Raw genomic sequence first — 18,413 nt, 5'->3', positions numbered from 1 at the left:
AGACCTAATGGAATGTGCCCTCACAGAAGAAGGAACCGGAAGGCCTTCATGAAGATAAGCTTCTGAGATAGCCATACGAATCCAACCTGCCAAAGTTTGCTTTGAAGCAGGCCAACCCTTTTTACGGAAGCCATAAAGGACAAAAAAGGAGTCCGACTTCCTAAAAGAAGAAGTGCGGTCAACATAAATCCTTAAGGCCCGCACAATGTCCAAAGTGGCCTCACCCACTGAACGATCAGGCGAGTTAAAAGCCGGCACAACGATTTCCTCGTTGATGTGGAAACTTGAAACAACTTTGGGAAGGAATCCAGGACGAGTGCGCAGCAACGCCCTGTTCCTATGAAAAATCAGAGAGGGGGTCTACAGGAGAGAGCCCCTAAGTCAGAAACACGTCTGGCCGAAGCAATGGCCAGAAGGAATATTGTTTTAGCTGTCAGCCATTTAAGGTCCACTGAGCCCAGTGGTTCAAACGGCGGTCCCTGGAGAGCCCTCAGGACCACAGCTAAATCCCAAGGCGCCACCTGTGGAACAAAAGGTGGCTGAATGCGAAGAACACCTTGCATAAAGGTGCGCACATCAGGGAGCGCAGCAATCCTACGATGGAACCAGACTGACAGGGCAGACACCTGCACCTTCAGAGAAGCAAGGCGAAGCCCATGGTCTAGCCCCGCCTGTAGAAAAGCTAACACTCTAGACAGACGGAACTCCCGAGGGGCATAACTTCTCGGTCGACACCACTGGAAGAACGTATGCCACACACGATGGTATATCCTTGCAGAGGATGGTTTCCGAGCTCTTAGCATGGTTTGTACCACAGAGCTGGAAAACCCCCTGGACCTTAACATGGCCGTCTTAACAGCCACCCCGTCAAAGACAACCGAGCCAGGTCTGGGTGAAGACAAGGACCCTGTGATAGCAGGTCCGGTCGTAGCGGCAACCGCAGAGGAATGTCCACGGACAGACTCTGAAGGTCTGAGAACCAGTGCCGCCTGGGCCACTCGGGAGCTATCAACAGGAGCGTACCTCCTTCCTGTTTGAATTTCCGGATTACCAGCAGAAGAAGGGAAAACGGAGGAAAGAGATAAGCAAACCGGAACGTCCACTGGACGGACAGAGCATCCACCAGGCAGCGCATCCACCTTTTCGTCTCTTGTTCGAGACCCGTACACCGGCAACTTGTTGTTGTGCCATGACGCCATGAGGTCTATCTCTGGAAGACCCCACCTGTCCACCAGAAGTTGAAAGACGTCCTGGTGCAGAGACCATTCCCCCGGATGTACGTCCTAGCAACTGAGAAAATCTGCTTCCCAGTTGAGGACTCCTGGGATGAATACTGCTGATATAGCCGGGAGATTGCGCTCCGCCCAGACCAGGATGGTGGGACACCTCTACGAGTGCCGCCCGACTTCGGGTTCCTCCTTGTCGATTTATGTAGGCCACGGTGGTGGCGTTGTCTGACTGGACCTGCACGGGGTGACCTTGGAGACCCCGATGTGCCTGCTGGATAGCATGGAAAACCGCGCAGAGTTCCAATAAGTTTATTGGAAGCTCTTTTTCTGCCTGTCCACCTGCCCTGGAACATGTGTGGACCCGTGACAGCTCCCCAGCCCCGAAGACTGGCGTCCGTTGTTAACAGGACCCAGTTCGCCACCCAAAATGGACGACCCTTGTTGAGGTGGGTTGTCTGCAGCCACCAGGCTAGAGACGGGCGAACCTTCGGAGTGAGCACCATCGTCTGGGACTTTAGACTCTGAGGCAGTCCATTCCATTTGGACAGGATCAATTGCTGCAGAGGTCTGGAGTGAAACTGGGCATATTCCACCATGTCGAATACTGACACCATGGAGCCCAGCAACCTCATCGCCGAGTGCAGAGACACTCGGCGACACTGTAGACAACTGCGCACCCTCAACTTTTCCCCCGTCACAAAAATCCGTTGCTGTCTGGTGTCCGACAAGGCTCCGAGGTGCAGAATCCACTGAGACGGGATCAGGGTGGACTTCTGCCAGTTTATCAACCAGCCGTGACATTACAGTACTGCAATTGTCAGGTCCAAATGGCGTAGAAGGAGCTCTGGAGATCCTGCCACCAACAGAAGGTCGTCCAGATACGGCAACATGCGGACTCCCTGCATCCGCAGGTAAGCTGCCATGACCTTGGTGAACACTCGTGGTGCTGTCGCCAGGCCAAAACGTAACGCCCGGAACTGGTCGTTGCGGATTGCAAACCTGAGGAACTGCTGATGGCGCAAAAGAATAGGGACATGCAGGTAAGCATCCTGTATGTCCAAAGACACCATGTAATCCCCAGGTTCCAGCGCCAGAATGATGGACCGTAGGGTCTCCATCCGAAACCGAGGCACCCTCAAGGACTTGTTGAGGGCCTTGAGGTTGAGTATAGGACAGTACGACCCATTGCTGCACCAAAAAAAGATTGGAATAGAAACCCTGGCCCCTCTGGGAGAATGGAACAGGCACTATAACTCCAGCCTGGAACATAGTGTGCAAAACCTTCCGCAGTTCCAAGGCTTTGTTCCGGTCTAATGGAAGGCCTGTGGTGACGAACCGGGATGGGGGCCTGTGCCGAAAGGAGAGGGCATACCCGTGAGAAACTACCTCGTGAACCCAATTGTCTGTCATGGTTATCGACCAACACTGGGCGAACTGCAGCAGGCGGCCTCCCACTTTGGGATCCCCCAAAGGGAGACCCGGACCGTCAGGCTGCAGGTTTGTCATCCAACTTAGGGGCCGGACGTCTGGTACTACAGGCCTGTTTCCTGGGCTTGGCCGATTTCTGTCGGGGAAAAGACTGTGCTTTAGGCCTACCCTGGGCCCTGTAAGGCCGAAAGGACGACGTACCCGAACTTGAAGGGACCGTAGCAGACGGGAGACATGCAGATTTGGCTGCTGCCATCGTAGCTACAATTTTGTCCAGATCCAGACCAAATAGGACTTCTCCATTAAAAGCCAAAGCTTCTAAGCCCTTTTTGGAATCAGCGTCCGCTTTCCAAGATCGCAACCATAAGGTGCGACGAGCAGCAACAGCTGCAGAAGAAATCCTAGAGGTGAGAATACTGATATCCAAGTCCGCTTCATTTATGTAAGTGGCTGAATCCCGGAGATTTCACACCAACTCGGCCTGTTCAGCCGAACAGTCAGAGTCCAAAGACGCCTCCAAACTATCAGCCCAGCGCTCCATAGCTCTGGCTACCCAACACACGGCCATAGCCGTTCTGGACGCCCCCCCCGCAAGGGAATAAATGGACTTTAGGCAGATTTCCACCTTGCGGTCCGTAGCATCCTTCAAGGAGGACATGGAAGGCATGGGCAAAGTGGCACTTCGGACTAGGCGTGTCACGTGAGAATCCACCTGTGGAGGAGATTCCCACTTAGAAAAATAATTGTCAGCAAACGGATAAGCCACGGCTAAACGCCTCTGAGGCTGATACCGTATTCCGGGATGTTTCCACGCCTCCTCTAAATGGTCTACTAACTGACCCGAAAGAGGAAACACTGTGGCGTCACCCTTAATATCCTTGAAAAAGGCATATTTGGACTTGGACACCGGAGGATCATCATCCTCAATGACTAAAGCCGTGCGAACTGCCCGAATAAGGCCAGGAATATAAACCTTTGACTTAGCGTCCGACTCTTTAGTACGGAGAGGTTCCTGGTCAGATAGATCCAGAATCTCCCCATCATCGGACGTCACGTTGTCATCCTCATAAGGAGCAGACAGAGACGCCACAGGCCGCTTATGCGGCCGCAACACAAAGTCCACTTGTAACACTTCCGACAAATGCTGTACTGAATTTGTCAGTGAATTAACCCATGCAGGCTCCTGGGAAACCTGGGGAGGGGAAATAGGGAGACTGTGTGGTACCATCAGTTGTCTTGGGAACCCCTGCATGGGTGACGACACCAGTGACTGCTGGGACAATCCCATCTGGGAAAACGCAGGTGGCGGAGCTAACTGGCCCACTAGGGTTGTAAGCGCTTTAGCGAAACAAGCCCAGGGAGGTTTCTGTACCGGAGCCGTGACAGTAATTGGCCGCGCCAATAAATAACACTGCCGACATAACCCCTCCGCGTTACCCTCCTCCTCCGCTATTGGTACATTGCACTTAGTACACATAAGCTGGAGAGGAAATTCACTCTCAGACATGATGGTAAGTATGTGACCCCTCTCACTGATACTTGTTAGTATAGTGGGAGAAACACCCTGCAATCACCGCACCGCAAGGGCTTCAGCAGAGTAAGAGCAGGGACAGTAAAATGGCTGACAGTAGAAAGTGAAAGTACAGGCAGCAGACGCTAGCAGAAGTCACATACAATGCAGAAGAAATCAATCCCTGCACTATCAGCGCTGTTCTTCAACTACACAGACACAGAGTCTGGTAGGACACAGCGCTGCATACACAGACCTGCAGTCAACGGAGGAGAGGTATGCCGGGGGACCCATACCGCGATGCCACCGATCAGCAGCTCCAGCAGCGTTCACCATACAAAGATGGCCTGGGGGAGGAGCGCTGCCACAGGGCCAATCGGCAGCGCAGAGAGGGCTGTGTGTAGCGGGGGCGGCGCCGGCTGTATACAGGGAAGAGCTCCCCTGGCATGCAATTAACCATTGGGACGCCGCAGCGCTTGCCGCTCAGCTGCGGCCCGCTGTCCCAGGGGGGTAGTGGAAGCGCAGGATAGTACCTGGCTCCACGCGGCAGCCAGTCCCCAGGGAGCCTGGGGACTGTGGTCCATGTGCTCAGCAGGGACCCACCACGGGACCCCCGCTGCTTACCTGCTCCCCTTGGATCCGGCCATGGTCCGAAGCATCTGGGGTCACCGCTAGCAGTGACCCCAGATACTTACCAGCATCCCCGGATCAGTACCGGCGTTCTGGTACCGGCGGGGTGTAGGGGAGACGGCATGGACGTCAGCAGTGACTGTCCATGCTGTACTCCCAGATGTGCAGCCACAGCTGCCTTGAAGAAAACTTCAGGGGCTATTCTTAGCCCCGCTCTAAACATGTGCTCCGACTCCGAGCCGGGCACCAACGAAACTGAGATGCCTTGGCTCGGGGGCGGGGTATAAGAGGGTGACCCTAGTGCATCCTGGGAGGCTGAAAACTTAACTCTATGGTGCCCGATGCCTGACATCATCACCTATATCCCCAAGGTATCCTGTGGATACCCTATGCACCCTGATGTAGAAAAGGGGGATTTTATGGCCAGAGCAAATTTCAGATCATATGAGTATCAGTTTCATCTGAACATTGTGGGCAGGGCCGGATTAAGGGGGGGGGGGGGCAACAGGGGCGATCATCCCTGGGCCCCCACACCCATCGGGGTTAAAGTGAACCGGAGGAGACGGAACCAGTTCTGCCTCCTCCGGCCAACCTAACCCCGGCGCTGAAGGGAGGCACCATTTGCCAGACGCTCGATTGTAACCAGCGGGCGCCCGGCTCCCTCCCCGCAGCGGCAGCCGGAGACTGGAGCTCACTCGTGAGCTCCTGGCTCCGGCTCATGCAGTGCACTATGGGACGTCATGACATCTCTTCCATGGTGCAGAGGAGGAGTAGCCAAGTGGCCTGGACGGCAGCTGGAGCGGGGCTTAAGGTAAGTAATAGCTTTTTTTTTTTTTTAGTGCAAGCGGCTTTTGTACTGGGGGCATTACTCCTGGGGGCATCACTCTGGGGGCTCTACTACTTGAGGGCAGGGCATTACTACTGGGGCACTACTACAGGGGACTACTACAGAGGGAGCATTATCATTAGGGGCACTAATGCAGGGGCATTACTACTTGGGGCATTTATACAGAGGGTACTACTACAGGGGGCATTGCTACTGGGGTCACTACCACAGGGGGTATGACTACTGGGGGCACAACTACAGGGGTATTACTACTGAGGGCATTTATACAGGGGGCATTACTATTTGGGGCACAACTACAGTGGTATTACTACTGGGGGTATTTATACAGAGGGCATTACTATTGGGGACACTACCACAGGGGGCATTACTACTTGGGGCATAACTACAGGGGGCACTACTAATGGGATAATTGCATAGGGGGCACCACTCCTGGGGGCACTACTACTGAGTGCACTGCATAAAGGGCACCACTACTTTGGGCACTGACATTACTGAGGTCCCCATTGCGCATACCCCCAGTTCGTCACATTTAATAGGGCCTCCATATGTTTGTTGCCCAGGGGCCCCCACAGACCTTAATCCGGCCCTGATTGTGGGAGCCATATGCTACGGCAGGCCTGAGCAACCTGTGGCTATCCAGCTGTTGTGAAACTACATGTCCCAGCATACTTTACCAGCTGATCAAAGGTATGCTGGGACTGGAGAGCCACAGTTTGGCTAGGAATATGCTAGGGATATGTTAAGCTGGGTGCACACTATACAATGTATCATATATATCTTTCTGACACGGATCAGAACAATATATTGTACGGATTGTACAGTGCGTACGTCCGATCCATCGTTTGTGATGGTTATTCATTGCATCATCCCATCTGCTTTCTTTACAGCATGGAATGATACATTGCATCTTCGTACACCAGATCATACAGTGACATTACATCGTGTTGTTCTGCCGCTGGGTACGCACAGTGTATAGTGTGTACCCAACCTTAGTCTAATGATGGTGCTGGTCAAAGTAACAGACTCACTCTGCATGTAGCTGATAACATTGCCAGGGACACTCATGTTCACTTCTCACCAACAAAATCACCTCAGATGGACAATGTACACAGATTGTTGTCCAACACACAACTGTCTCAATAAGAAAAATAAACAGGGACTAGTGCAAACGCAGGTACACATTTGTGCACTACTGTAAATGGCCACAAATGTAACTTTGCGTATAAAAAAACACATTGATCACTCCTAATTTTAGCCAAACCCTTAGGGTTCCAGCTTGGATTTCCAGTCATAGAAATGTGTTCACATGGACAGATGTAGAGTGAACATAATGAAGGTGTTGTATCCCCAAAACTACTGGCGATATCACTGTGGAACCTGCTCCCTGATGCTGCTGGAATAACTATTGGCAAAGACTTGCCTGTATTATAAGATGAACAGAGGGCCCCGACTATTCTTCCTACATGTGCACGAATGTCACTCCCACACCCTCCAGACACGAGGTGGCTCATACCTCTATGCCAGACCCTCTATCACATTTACACTGGGGGGGGGTATATATACATATATGACAGCAGTTTTTCCTCATAATTGCCCTTACATAATCATGGATACGAAACAAAAATATAGATGTTAAAATTTAATTATAGGGATCAGTGGCTTAACTAGGATATTTGGAGCCCAGGGCAAGATGAAAAATGGAGAAAAGCCAAGGGTGTTTGTGTGCCGAAAAAGTGGGCATGGTCACATGCCACAAGGGGCGTGGTCACTGAAAAATGGGGGGGTAAACATGTCACCCCCCATTTCTTGTCACTCTGGGAACATTCTTTTCCATTCAATATGCAAATTAATGCCCCCAGTAGTAGTGCCCCAATTGCAATGCCCACTGTAGTAGTGCCCCTTATTCAATGTCCCCAGTAGCAGTGCCCCTTATACAGTACCCCCAGTAGTGCACCCTTATACAGTGCCTCCAGTAGTGCCCCTTATGCAATGCCCCCAGTACTGCACCCTTATACAGTGCATCCAGTAGTGTCCCTTATACAGTCCCCCCTATGCAGTGCCCCCAGTAGTGGTCCCTCTTATGCAGGCCCCCCAGTAGTGGTCCCCCTTATGCAGGCCCCCAGTAGTGCCCCTTATACAGTACCCCCAGTATGCAGTTCCCCCAGTAGTGCCCCTTATACAGTACTCCAGGTATGCAGTGCCCTCAGTAGTGGTCCCTCTTATGCAGGCCCCAAGTAGTGCCCCTAATACAGTGCCCCCAGTAGTGATCCCCCCTATGTAGTGCCCCATATACAGTGCCCCCAGTAGTGGTCCACCCTATTCAGTGCTCCCAGTAGTGATACAGTGCCCCCTATACAGTGCCCCCGGCCAGTAATGTCCCTTACATATCACACACAGACATACATACAATAAACACTTACCTGAATCCCTGCTCCTGCCGCGCCCGCCGCTGTCCACTCCTCCGTCCTCCCGCTCAGTACTATGGGAGAGACATCATGACTGCTCTCCCATCACCCACTGCAGGAGCCGGAAGGCGGAGCTCATGAGTGAGCTCCAGACCGGCTTCGGCAGTGGGCGCAGCAGCCAATTAGAGTCTGTCTGACTCTAGTAGTACCCAGCTGCAATGTGTATGTTACTGTGTAGTGCGGACCGCACTCACTGCGGTCCACACTACACTGACTGACTTTACCGGACCGACCTGCCTTCCCTGGATACACCACTGACAGGTATACCAAATATGTACTTTCCATAATTTATAGCAGATTTATTTTCAATTTTTTTTATTGGCACAGATCTTTACAATCACAGCCTCAAATATGGCTTTTTTATTTTTATTACTAATCGACCTATTCCAAATTGGATTTATTAGTGACTGTAATAGCAGTTATTGTTGGATTGCGGCAGCTGTATCTAATAGTAACAGTAAGCATGAGATTGCGGATTCAGCAGTCCTATGCAGCATAGGTGGCCTTAATTCCAGAAGGAAATCTTAGTGAGGTGACATGGTAACTTCATTAGATTCCTTTTACTTTCCTATTGTACAAATAGCTTTCAATCTTGGCCATCCATTTTACCCACCACTGGGATAGGGACTGAGCAAAATAGTTCCTATCCTCATCACTGCCTTTGCCATCTGTCATTGAATAAGTGTGCAATATATAACTATCTGGTTTATATTATTTATGCGGTTTGCAATGTATTGTTTTCATAGTTGCTAAATCCAGTGCTGATTTGAACCGACCTAAACGTAATCTAAATTTATAAATGTATCTGTTACTCACTAGAGGGCACAGAATGCTCTCTCAATACCAGGTGTATGCTAACTAGTATTCCTTTCTAGTCGCACAAGCTGGTGGTTTGTACAAGGTATCTCAGCAAACACACATGATTAACTGTTTTAGGTAAAAGGACATCTAAAACAACTTTCATACAATGTCAAATGTAAAGGTCAAAGGGTCTATTCATAAAGCAGTGACAAGTCTTGTTTAGCTGTAAACAGGGCTTTTCACTGCATTCAGCGATTCATAGTGTGGGTTACCGTGGAGAAGGGTATTCCTTTTCCAGTGGCATCCCCTCTTCATGTATGAATCGCATCAGTGCAATTCACTGCGGTACAGATTTGCCATCTGAGGATGGCGTCTGTACTGCAAGCGGAAAAGAGCTGTAAAGTTGCATACTTCCCTGCTGTCTGCCTGGGTACACAGGACTAAGCTCCACCCCCTTTTCCCAGTGTCCATTGCAGCAGGTCTGACCTGACCTGCTGCTCTCGGACACCGGGACATGCGCAGTAAGAATACAGGCATATTGGGCTCCCGATATGTCTGTCTTCTCACTGCGTCCAGGGATCGCGGAGGGGCCGGACAATGCCCAAAGACGCCACACAGGTAAGTGTACATGAATGGCTACTAAACATCACTATATATCGCATCAATGTGATGTGATATATAGTGATGTTTATCGTGAGCCACTTCATGTTCTTTATGAATAAACCCTCAAATCGGGAGTGATATTACTAGTCAAGATTCAGAATGTTGACCGATCCTGAATGTTGACAGTCAGACTGTCGATATGGACATTGGGTCGATACCCAATGTGTCAACATACAATTAGGTCGACGTTGTTAAAATGTCCACATGGTTAAAATGTCGACACGTTCAGAATGTCAACACCAGAATGTCGACATATGGTATTTTGTTTTAGCCCAACCCTAAGCTCTAACCTCTAACCCTAAACCAAGACCTAACCATTAACACAAACCATATGTCAACTGTCTGGTGTCTAAATGTTAAGTATAGACATTCTGAATGTGTTAACATTTTACCCATGTCAACCTAATAGTATGTCGACATATTGATTGTCGACCTAAGGCTGGGTGCACACCTAAAGATTTTCTGTCCAACCATCCAACTAGTTGATTGGTTGTAATGAAAATCTGGTAACGTATGGGAGTAACTGATGATCAGCAATTTGCTCTAAATGCCAGAAAACAGATGAAAATGGTCGTTCAGACAAGTTTGTTAAATGTTTGATCTAAACAATTTGTTCAAACAACAGTTTTTGGGCCTGATTCAGAGCCGGACGCTCTGACCAGAGCGCTCGCTCTGAATCAGGGCCCTCCTCCATTAAAATGGAGTGACCACCCACAGCATATACGAGCGTCCAAAAAGATGGTCGCGATGGTCTTGACCATCGCGACCATCGGACTTGCGACGGAGACCCTGCGGTAGGGTCTCCCTGCCACAAGCCCTGGAGTGATTTTGGCTCTATCAGAGCCAAAATCACTCCCACTGACATCACTAGTGATATCAGTGGGGCCGGCATCAGACGGTAGGCGTTCCCATGGGAACGCCTCTGTCTGGCAGGCATGCCCCCGGCACGCCCACCAAAGGGAGCGTGCTGTCAGTCACCATCGACAGCACGCCCCATTTGGTGCGAGACCCGAAGCGACAGCTTGGCTGTCGAAGTCCGGGTCTCGTGCATGCGCACGACGGAGCTCCCTCCGTCGTGCGCATGCGCAGTGGGTAACATCGACCCACTTGCGAGCGTACTGCCGCTTGCGAGTGGGTCTGAATGACCCCCTTTGTCCATTTTCCGGCATTTGGGAGCAAATTGCTGATTGTCATTTGCTTTCATACCTTACCAGATTTTCATTCCAACCAATCAACTAGTTGGATGGTTGGACAGAAAATCTTTATGTGTGTACCGAGCCTAAGATCCATGTTGGCATATTGACTGTTGACATTCAGAACCTGTCTGGTGTCGGCATTCTGAATGTCGACTACCTGACCAGATACCGTTAAATCATACAGGTCAATTCACTTTTAGCCTAAAATTATTTAATGTTGAGGAAAAAACCCTCTAAAATATAGAACATTTCAATAATTTTACAGGCTTTGCTTCCCTATGCAGGGATTTTCTTTGAAGATATTTATGTACTCACCAAAACAAGTTTGTCTCCATTGACTTCTCTTACCAATGTGGTCTCCTTACCATCCCATTTCTGTACATGCTTCAATTTACCATCTTCCACAGTTGCCACGGACTGAAAAAAAAATATTTATATGGTAAGCGGCACTGGGGAAATTTCAATGCTAAACATTCAAAACATACTTTCTCAACAGTGCCGTCACCTAACCATGTGATGTAAATATGGCTTTATTTTTTTCAATCACAGATTCATTACTATTATTATCATCCTTTATTTATATGGCGCCACAAGGGGCAGCGGACGCCTTACAAAGTAGAAGGGTTATTACAGTGACAAATTATTATCTATTTTATTTCTACTTAAGAGGGGCATAGGAATAGGCAACCGTAGCGATGCCACAGGAGTCAGGTTTATTTGTCCTGCCCTGTATTGGACTACATCTGTCCTGGTCTTGCACTTCAGCCAGTAAATGGAAACAGCTGGTGATGTGTCCACAGCTGGGAGCTTTGTGTCTCCCTTTAACCACTTAATGACCAGGGGCTTCACCTTTTCATAACCAACTGTGATGTTTTCAGTGTGTCTGTTTCAATAGCTTTCACCTTTGCCTGCCCATGCAAAATAGTATTTGCGTAAAAGGTTTTACATGTGTTGGGGGACACAGGGCTTTCTTTGGATAGTATGCAGGAACAAATTATGTTCATTGCATAAGGAAATATTTTTTTTGCCCCCTGCCTAAGATGAGGAACTGTTGCCCTGTCATCTTGGCAGGCTGCTAACATGGGTCTTATGTGCATATAGAGTGAGTGATCGAGAGCAAAAGTGGAATGGATGTGCAAAGCAAGTTGTTCCTGAGCCCACATCATTATGGCTGGAAGGCTAAGTGTCACAGTCTTCTAGATTTAGATGGAGGGTGAGTGTAGGGTGGATAACATTGCAGGGTAAGGATTAGAAAAGAGACTTGATTTTTATGATGGAGTTATGCTCCTGCTATTTAGTATCTTTATGACTCCTATTACTATTGCATTGCTCTGAAAGGCAAGAACAGTTCATATTTAAATTTGAAAATGGTGTACGGTGCAGTACTAGTCAGACAAGTGCACGTGGGGAAGGGCTGACCAAGTGGCATATTTGACCCTTAGCTTCACCATATTCATGGGTTAGGGCTCATGGGCAGCAGTGTGGCATAATGACTATCAGTACTGCTCTTAGCACTGAGGTCATGAGTTAAGTTTTAGGGCCTTACCTCTGGGGAGTTTGTATGTTCTACATGTATGTTTCCCTCCACACTGCAAACATATACTGGTAGCCTAATTCACTTCTGACAAACAACCCCCCATTTGTGTGTCCATGTGATCAGGAATATAGGGCCTGATTCAGCAAGGATCCTATTCTGTTTATACTCACGCAACGCAGTTGCTAATATCAGCGGTGATATGTAAATGTTTGCATTCGTATTGCAATTGCAGCCTAACATAAGGACACCCACTTCCCCTTACTCACATCCGTATACTTTGGAAACATACCGAAACAATCAGTAAAAGCGTATCATCGGACCCATACACACAGTTAAGGCAGGTCAGACCTCACTCAGGAATTGTTGACTTCTGCGCAAGCTATGAGGCCTCAGGCTGCGTATGGTATTGCAGTGGATAATTTATGCACACCCCTGCAATGAAGTCCCAACGCACTGGCATGCCGGCGTTTATCCAACCACCCCCCGTTAACACCCACAAACGGCACTTCCTGTCAATCACTCTGCCATGGGTCTGCGTATACTCTGCGATCGCAATCCTGATCGCAGTGGCTGGCTCGCACACACCAACTGCGATGCATAATCATGCGCAGTATGCAACAATCAGCCGATTGCGTGCATATAAGCAACTGCGATCCTTGCTGAATCAGGCCCATAGTTAGATACTGATAAGGTATGTCAGGGAATTTAGCATGTGTTGATTGTATTTCTCCTATGTAAGATCTGGTGCAAGGATCAGCCACTAAAGGAAATTCAGAGTGTTTAGGCATCATTGGTTGCAGGAAAAAAAAGAACATGCATTGCTTCCCCCGTTGCATTTATCTGCTACTTATAGGTGCATTGTTTCCAAAGTATTACAAGTCCTAGCAATGGAGTTATTTGAATTTTTTTTATCTAATAACGGCATGCATACCTTTTTCGGTATGCAGTCGGATGCCGACGGTCTAAATGCAGACCGTCGGCATCCCGACTGTCTAATACCAGCAAAGGTATAATGACAGGCATCAAAATACCGACGCCTGTCATTTTACCTACGCTGGGGGCCCGACGCCTGGCACCCCGGACGAAGGTAAGCTGAGCGCCGACAGCGGTGGGGGGGGGGGGGGTGCTGAGGGTTAGATTAGTGGCTCCCGGGGGATGACTTGGGGTTAGGCACCCCCCGGGGAGGGTTAGGCTAGGGGAAGGGGGGGTTAGGGTTAGGCACCCCTGTGGGGAGGTTAGGGTTAGGCACCCCTGTGGGGAGGTTAGGGTTAGGCACCCCTGTGGGGAGGTTGGGGTTAGGCATCCCCCCCGGGAGACTTAAGTTTAGGCTGCGGGGAAGGGGGGGTAAGGTTTAGGCAATTAGAGGGGGGTTAGGGTTAGGCACTTGGGGGGGAGGGGAGGTTAGGGTTAGGCACCCTCAAGGAAGGGTTGGGGGCTTAGGTTAGTTTATACTTACCTTAGCTGCTGTCAGGATCTTCACTGGTGCCGTTCCTCCGGCGTCGGGATTTGAACTGATCATACTGATCCCCCTTTTTTAATAGTTCTACCCTTATAAACTTTAAGAATACAAGTTAAATTCAGGTCACCATTGGGTAATCTAAAAGAAACATATTTAACATTCTTTCTCAAAGCAGTTTTTAGAATTTCAAACCACTTTACTCTTCAGACACACTGATGAGCAAGCCAAGATGCAAAACTTTCCACCCACTTTGGAACAGTCGCCTGCAAAATAGTTTCCATTCTAAAACCCATGCAAAATCCATCTACTTCTTTCCAGAGCTTGTGATGTGCTTGAGGTATAATGTTGTATCTCAATGAATGGTTGATGTATCACTACCAACTAATCTTTTGCAATTTATAGTATATGTACTTAATTTAACCATCCTTTTACCCAAGATTACTTACATTGATGCAGTGACAGTGTATGTCTTTAATTGTATTGTTTATTGACTGTCCCAACACGATTACTCATAAAAGCACTGGATTCAGCAAGGATTACAAGTGCGAATACTCACGCAGATGGCCGATTGTCGCGTACTGTGCATCTGTATGCATCGCAGTGCGTGTGCACGCAGACTCCACTGCGATTGGAACTGCGATTACAGTGACTACGCAGACATATAGCAGAGTGATTGACAGGAAGTACCATTTGGGGGTGGTGATGGGGGGGTGGTCGGAGAAACGCAGACGTGCCAGGGCGTTTGAACGCCATTACAGGGGCATGCATAAATTAGCCACTGCGATGCCATACGCAGCCTGAGCGCTCACTGCGTACCGGAAGCAATTTCTGAGTAAGGTCTGACCTTTTGCAAGTGTGTGTGAGGCTGCGATGGTACTTGATGTTACCGATGGTTTCGCATTCTTGCTAAGTATTACGGATGTGTGTAAGGTAAGGTGGGCGTCCTTATGTAGTGCTGTGATGGCATAGCGATCGCAGAAGTTTAGGATATCTTCTCAGTGAGACTGCGTGCGTAATTGCAGCGGCGGTAGCACTTGCGATCCGCACTGATCAGGCCCTGAGGAAGCAACTGCTGTAACTAGTAGCTAGTTACAGCATGTCATGTCGTTCTTAGGGGGCCATTCATTTGTTTGTAGCTCCCGTCTAAACTGCACATGAGCTATTCACTTGTTTGCTATGCTGAGGATAAGTCACCTAATTACTACGTAGATCAATGCTAATTCATCATTCAAATACACATTTGAATTTACTCTTAAAAGCGGGGGTTTATCATATTCAGCTTTTCATATGAGCTGTGAAGTATTCATGAGTGGGATCCCATCCAAACCACATTAAGGAGGTGAGCATAGTACAAGCAGAACACCCCTGCACTGCCACAGTATTCTCAGACAATACACAGGATGAGGATAATTGCAAGGTACATGGGAAAGTCTTCCCCTGTTGTTTAAATCATGCAATGACAAAATACTAATACTGAACATCAAAAACAATTTGTATTGAAAATGCTAGAACTTTGCATGCCACTGTATTGTTTCAGCAATACGATGAAAGAAACCTTAAGCATCACAGGAGATTATAACGATAAGCGCTTAGCGCTGTGCAAGGAGCTATCTGTCTACAACAACCTACGGTATATCACAGAAGGTGCACTGCCTGCAGCCATAATCAATAATGAGATAAAAACTTAAGTGTAATAAATGACAAACTCACTAATTATATGCCTTCTGCTGTATACAGGCTTATCACTACACTAGCTCCATAATAAAAGCATAATAACAAATATTGTAAAAGAAAAAGAGTAATATATATATATATATATATATATATATATATATATATATGCAGTGGCGTAACTATAAATTTTCCTCCCTCCTGCCAAAAATGTTTCTGTCAGGGCCATTTATACGAAATTTGGCTCCCAGTGCAAAAGTTAAAAATGTGCTCCCACTTCCCTCTTTACAGTTTACAGTATTTTTCCTCCTTGTAGTATTGCCCCTTACACATTATGCCACACATTGTAATGCCCATTACACATTATGCCACACACTGTAATGCCTATTACCAAAGTGCCACTTACATATTTGCCCCCTGACACCATTTTATGCCCCACAGTAAGGCTTCTAATTACTTTTAAATTACCTGCTCGTCAGGGGTCTCATGCTCGTCAGGATTTTTATGCTCATTATCATTATATTACCTTATATAGTGACCCCAGTACTAACCCCCCAGCAGCACCCCCAGTAGTAGTCCCCCCGGCAGTGCCTCCAGTAGTAGTCCTCCCCCATAAATGCCCCCAGTAGTAGTCCCCCACCTAGGCAGTGCCCAGCAGTAATCCCCACCTATGCAGTGCCCCCAGCAGTAATCCCCACCTATGAAGTGCCCCCAGCAGTAATCCCCACCTATGCAGTGTCCCCAGTAGTGGTCCCACTAGTGCAGTGCCCCCAGCAGTGCCCCCAGTAGTAGTTCACCCCAGCAGTGCCCCCAATAGTAGTCCCCCCAGCATTGCCCCCAGTAGTAGTCCCTCCCCCAGCAATGCCCCCAGTAGTAGTCCACCCCCAGTAGTAGTTCTCCCCAGCAATACCCCCAGAAGTAGTCCCCCCCAGCAGTGCCCCCAGCAATAGTCCCCCCAGCAATGCCTCCAGTAGTAGTCCCCCCAGCAATGCCCCAAGTAGTAGTCCCCCCAGCAGTGCCCCCAGTGGTAGTCCCCCCCCAGCAGTGCCCCCAGTGGTAGTCCCTCCTCCCAGCAGTGCCCCCAGTAGTAGTCCCCCCCAGCAGTGTCCTCGGTAGTAGTCCCCCCCCAGCAGCGGCCCCAGTAGTAATCCCCCTCTATGCAGTCCCCGTAGTAGTAGTAAACACTACGCCACACAGACACACAAAAAAAAATCCACTTACCTTGATCCACGCTCCGGCATCTGCTCCTACGTCCGGCGTCCTCCCGGGCCAGCCCGCTCTGCATGATGGGAGAGACGTCTCTCCCATCACCCACTGCGTAAGCCGGAAGAGCCCGGCTCCGGCAGTGGGCACAAGGCAAGCAGCCGATGAGAGTCTATCTGACTCTCATCGGCTGCTAAAACAAACACACAGCTGCCGGCGCCGGCGGCTGTGTATTTGTTATACTAGTAGTGCAGTGCGGACTGCACTTATGTGCGGTCCACACTAGCGCCCTGGCTAAGTGGCTAACAGATGCTAGAGGTCCAGTAGGACCTCTAACATATGTCTCCTCCTAGGTGGCGGCCATTTTTGGAGGGCCGTTTTCAGCAGATTTCATGCGGACGGTAAGTCCGCATGGAATCTGCAGCCCCCCCGCCACCGCGTCCCTCAAGCCTCCGCGCCTCCAAGCCACTGTGGGGGATATATGTGTGTGTTATAACAAAGTTTACATTTTCAGATTACAAAATGAATATCAATAAATCAGTGTTGCTGCCTGTTGGTGACCCCGGTCTTCTGTTCCAATATCCTCAACTAACTTCCCGCTTCAAGGTTGCGCCACATAAATTAAAATCCCTAGGGATTTTCATTATTTCTAATCTAAATAATCTTTATAAATTCATTTTTACCCCGATAAGCATAAAAATTGTCCACCAATTAAATAATTGGAGAAGCCATAAGTTATCCTTGCTGGGACAGGTAGCAGTTGTCATGACATAAAAGTTACATTAATGTAGACAACATGTCCACCCTAGCTCTTTGGAAGATGTTAGCAGTGTATACAGCAAGCTTTGGTTGAACATAAACATTAGTTAGGCTTTGTGCAAACACAGGAGCTTGCTTTGCGCACACTGTAAATTCTCCCTGTGCTACTGTAATCTTACACTAAACATACTGTCAGCACACACTGTTACTCTTACGTAACTACTGGTAAACCAGCAAGGCAAGTAATGTTCACTAAGGAGTAAGGACTCATTCAGCCTATTTTAGCTGCTTTTGAAAAGTTGGTGAATGCAGCTGAATGAAACACGTAACTGATGTATTGGAAACGTCAGTGTGTATAAAACGTTCACTATATGTCCGAAAAATAATGACAAATAAGGTTAAGGTCCTGGTCCATCCTGTCCATCGTGTTGCCTAATTTTGTCTACTTTGCAAGTAATCCGCACAGCTTTTGATTCCACAAAAATAGGGACAGTCCAATGAAAATTGGTGTTATTACCAGGTATGCCTAATATAAAAACTGAGATGGGTTCACCACTCATGTATCTTCATGCAAACTACATAGGTCATGGCTGTCTTATCAGTTAACTTACAGTGCAGCCGGAAACTATTCACAACGCTTCACTTTTTCCACATTTTGTTATGTTACAGCCTTATTCCAAAATGGAATAAATTAATTTTTGTCCTCAAAATTCTACACACAATACCCCATAATGACAACATGTAAAAAGTTTTTTTGAGTTTTTTTGCAAATTTAATACAAAAAAAAAACCCACTAAGAAATCACATATACATAAGTATTCACGGCCTTTGCCATGAAACTCAAAATTGAGTTCAGGTGCATCCTGTTTCCACTGATCATCCTTGAGATGTTCCTACAGCTTAATTGGAGTCCACCTGTGGTAAATTCAGTTGATTGGACATGATTTTGAAAGGCATACACCTGTCTATATAAGGTCCCACACTTGACAGTACATGTCAGAGCACAAACCAAGCA

General features: G+C 48.3%; 1 protein-coding gene across 1 annotated transcript in view; it reads right to left on the bottom strand.

The window, feature by feature from the left end:
- Window positions 1-18,413, bottom strand: part of FABP3 (fatty acid binding protein 3) — a 35,289-nt gene that overhangs the window by 5,807 nt on the left and 11,069 nt on the right. Inside the window, exon 3 of the mRNA XM_088459982.1 lies at window positions 11,085-11,186. Within this exon, the coding sequence (XP_088316108.1) occupies window positions 11,085-11,186 (102 nt within the window). The remainder of the gene's footprint in view (window positions 1-11,084; window positions 11,187-18,413) is intronic.

This window comes from Taudactylus pleione, unplaced genomic scaffold, assembly GCF_031769625.1.
Source record: "Taudactylus pleione unplaced genomic scaffold, aTauple2 ptg000959l, whole genome shotgun sequence".
Classification (NCBI taxonomy): Eukaryota; Metazoa; Chordata; class Amphibia; order Anura; family Myobatrachidae; genus Taudactylus; species Taudactylus pleione.
Note: the sequence above shows the minus strand (reverse complement) of the source record. Positions and strands in the feature narration are given on the sequence as shown.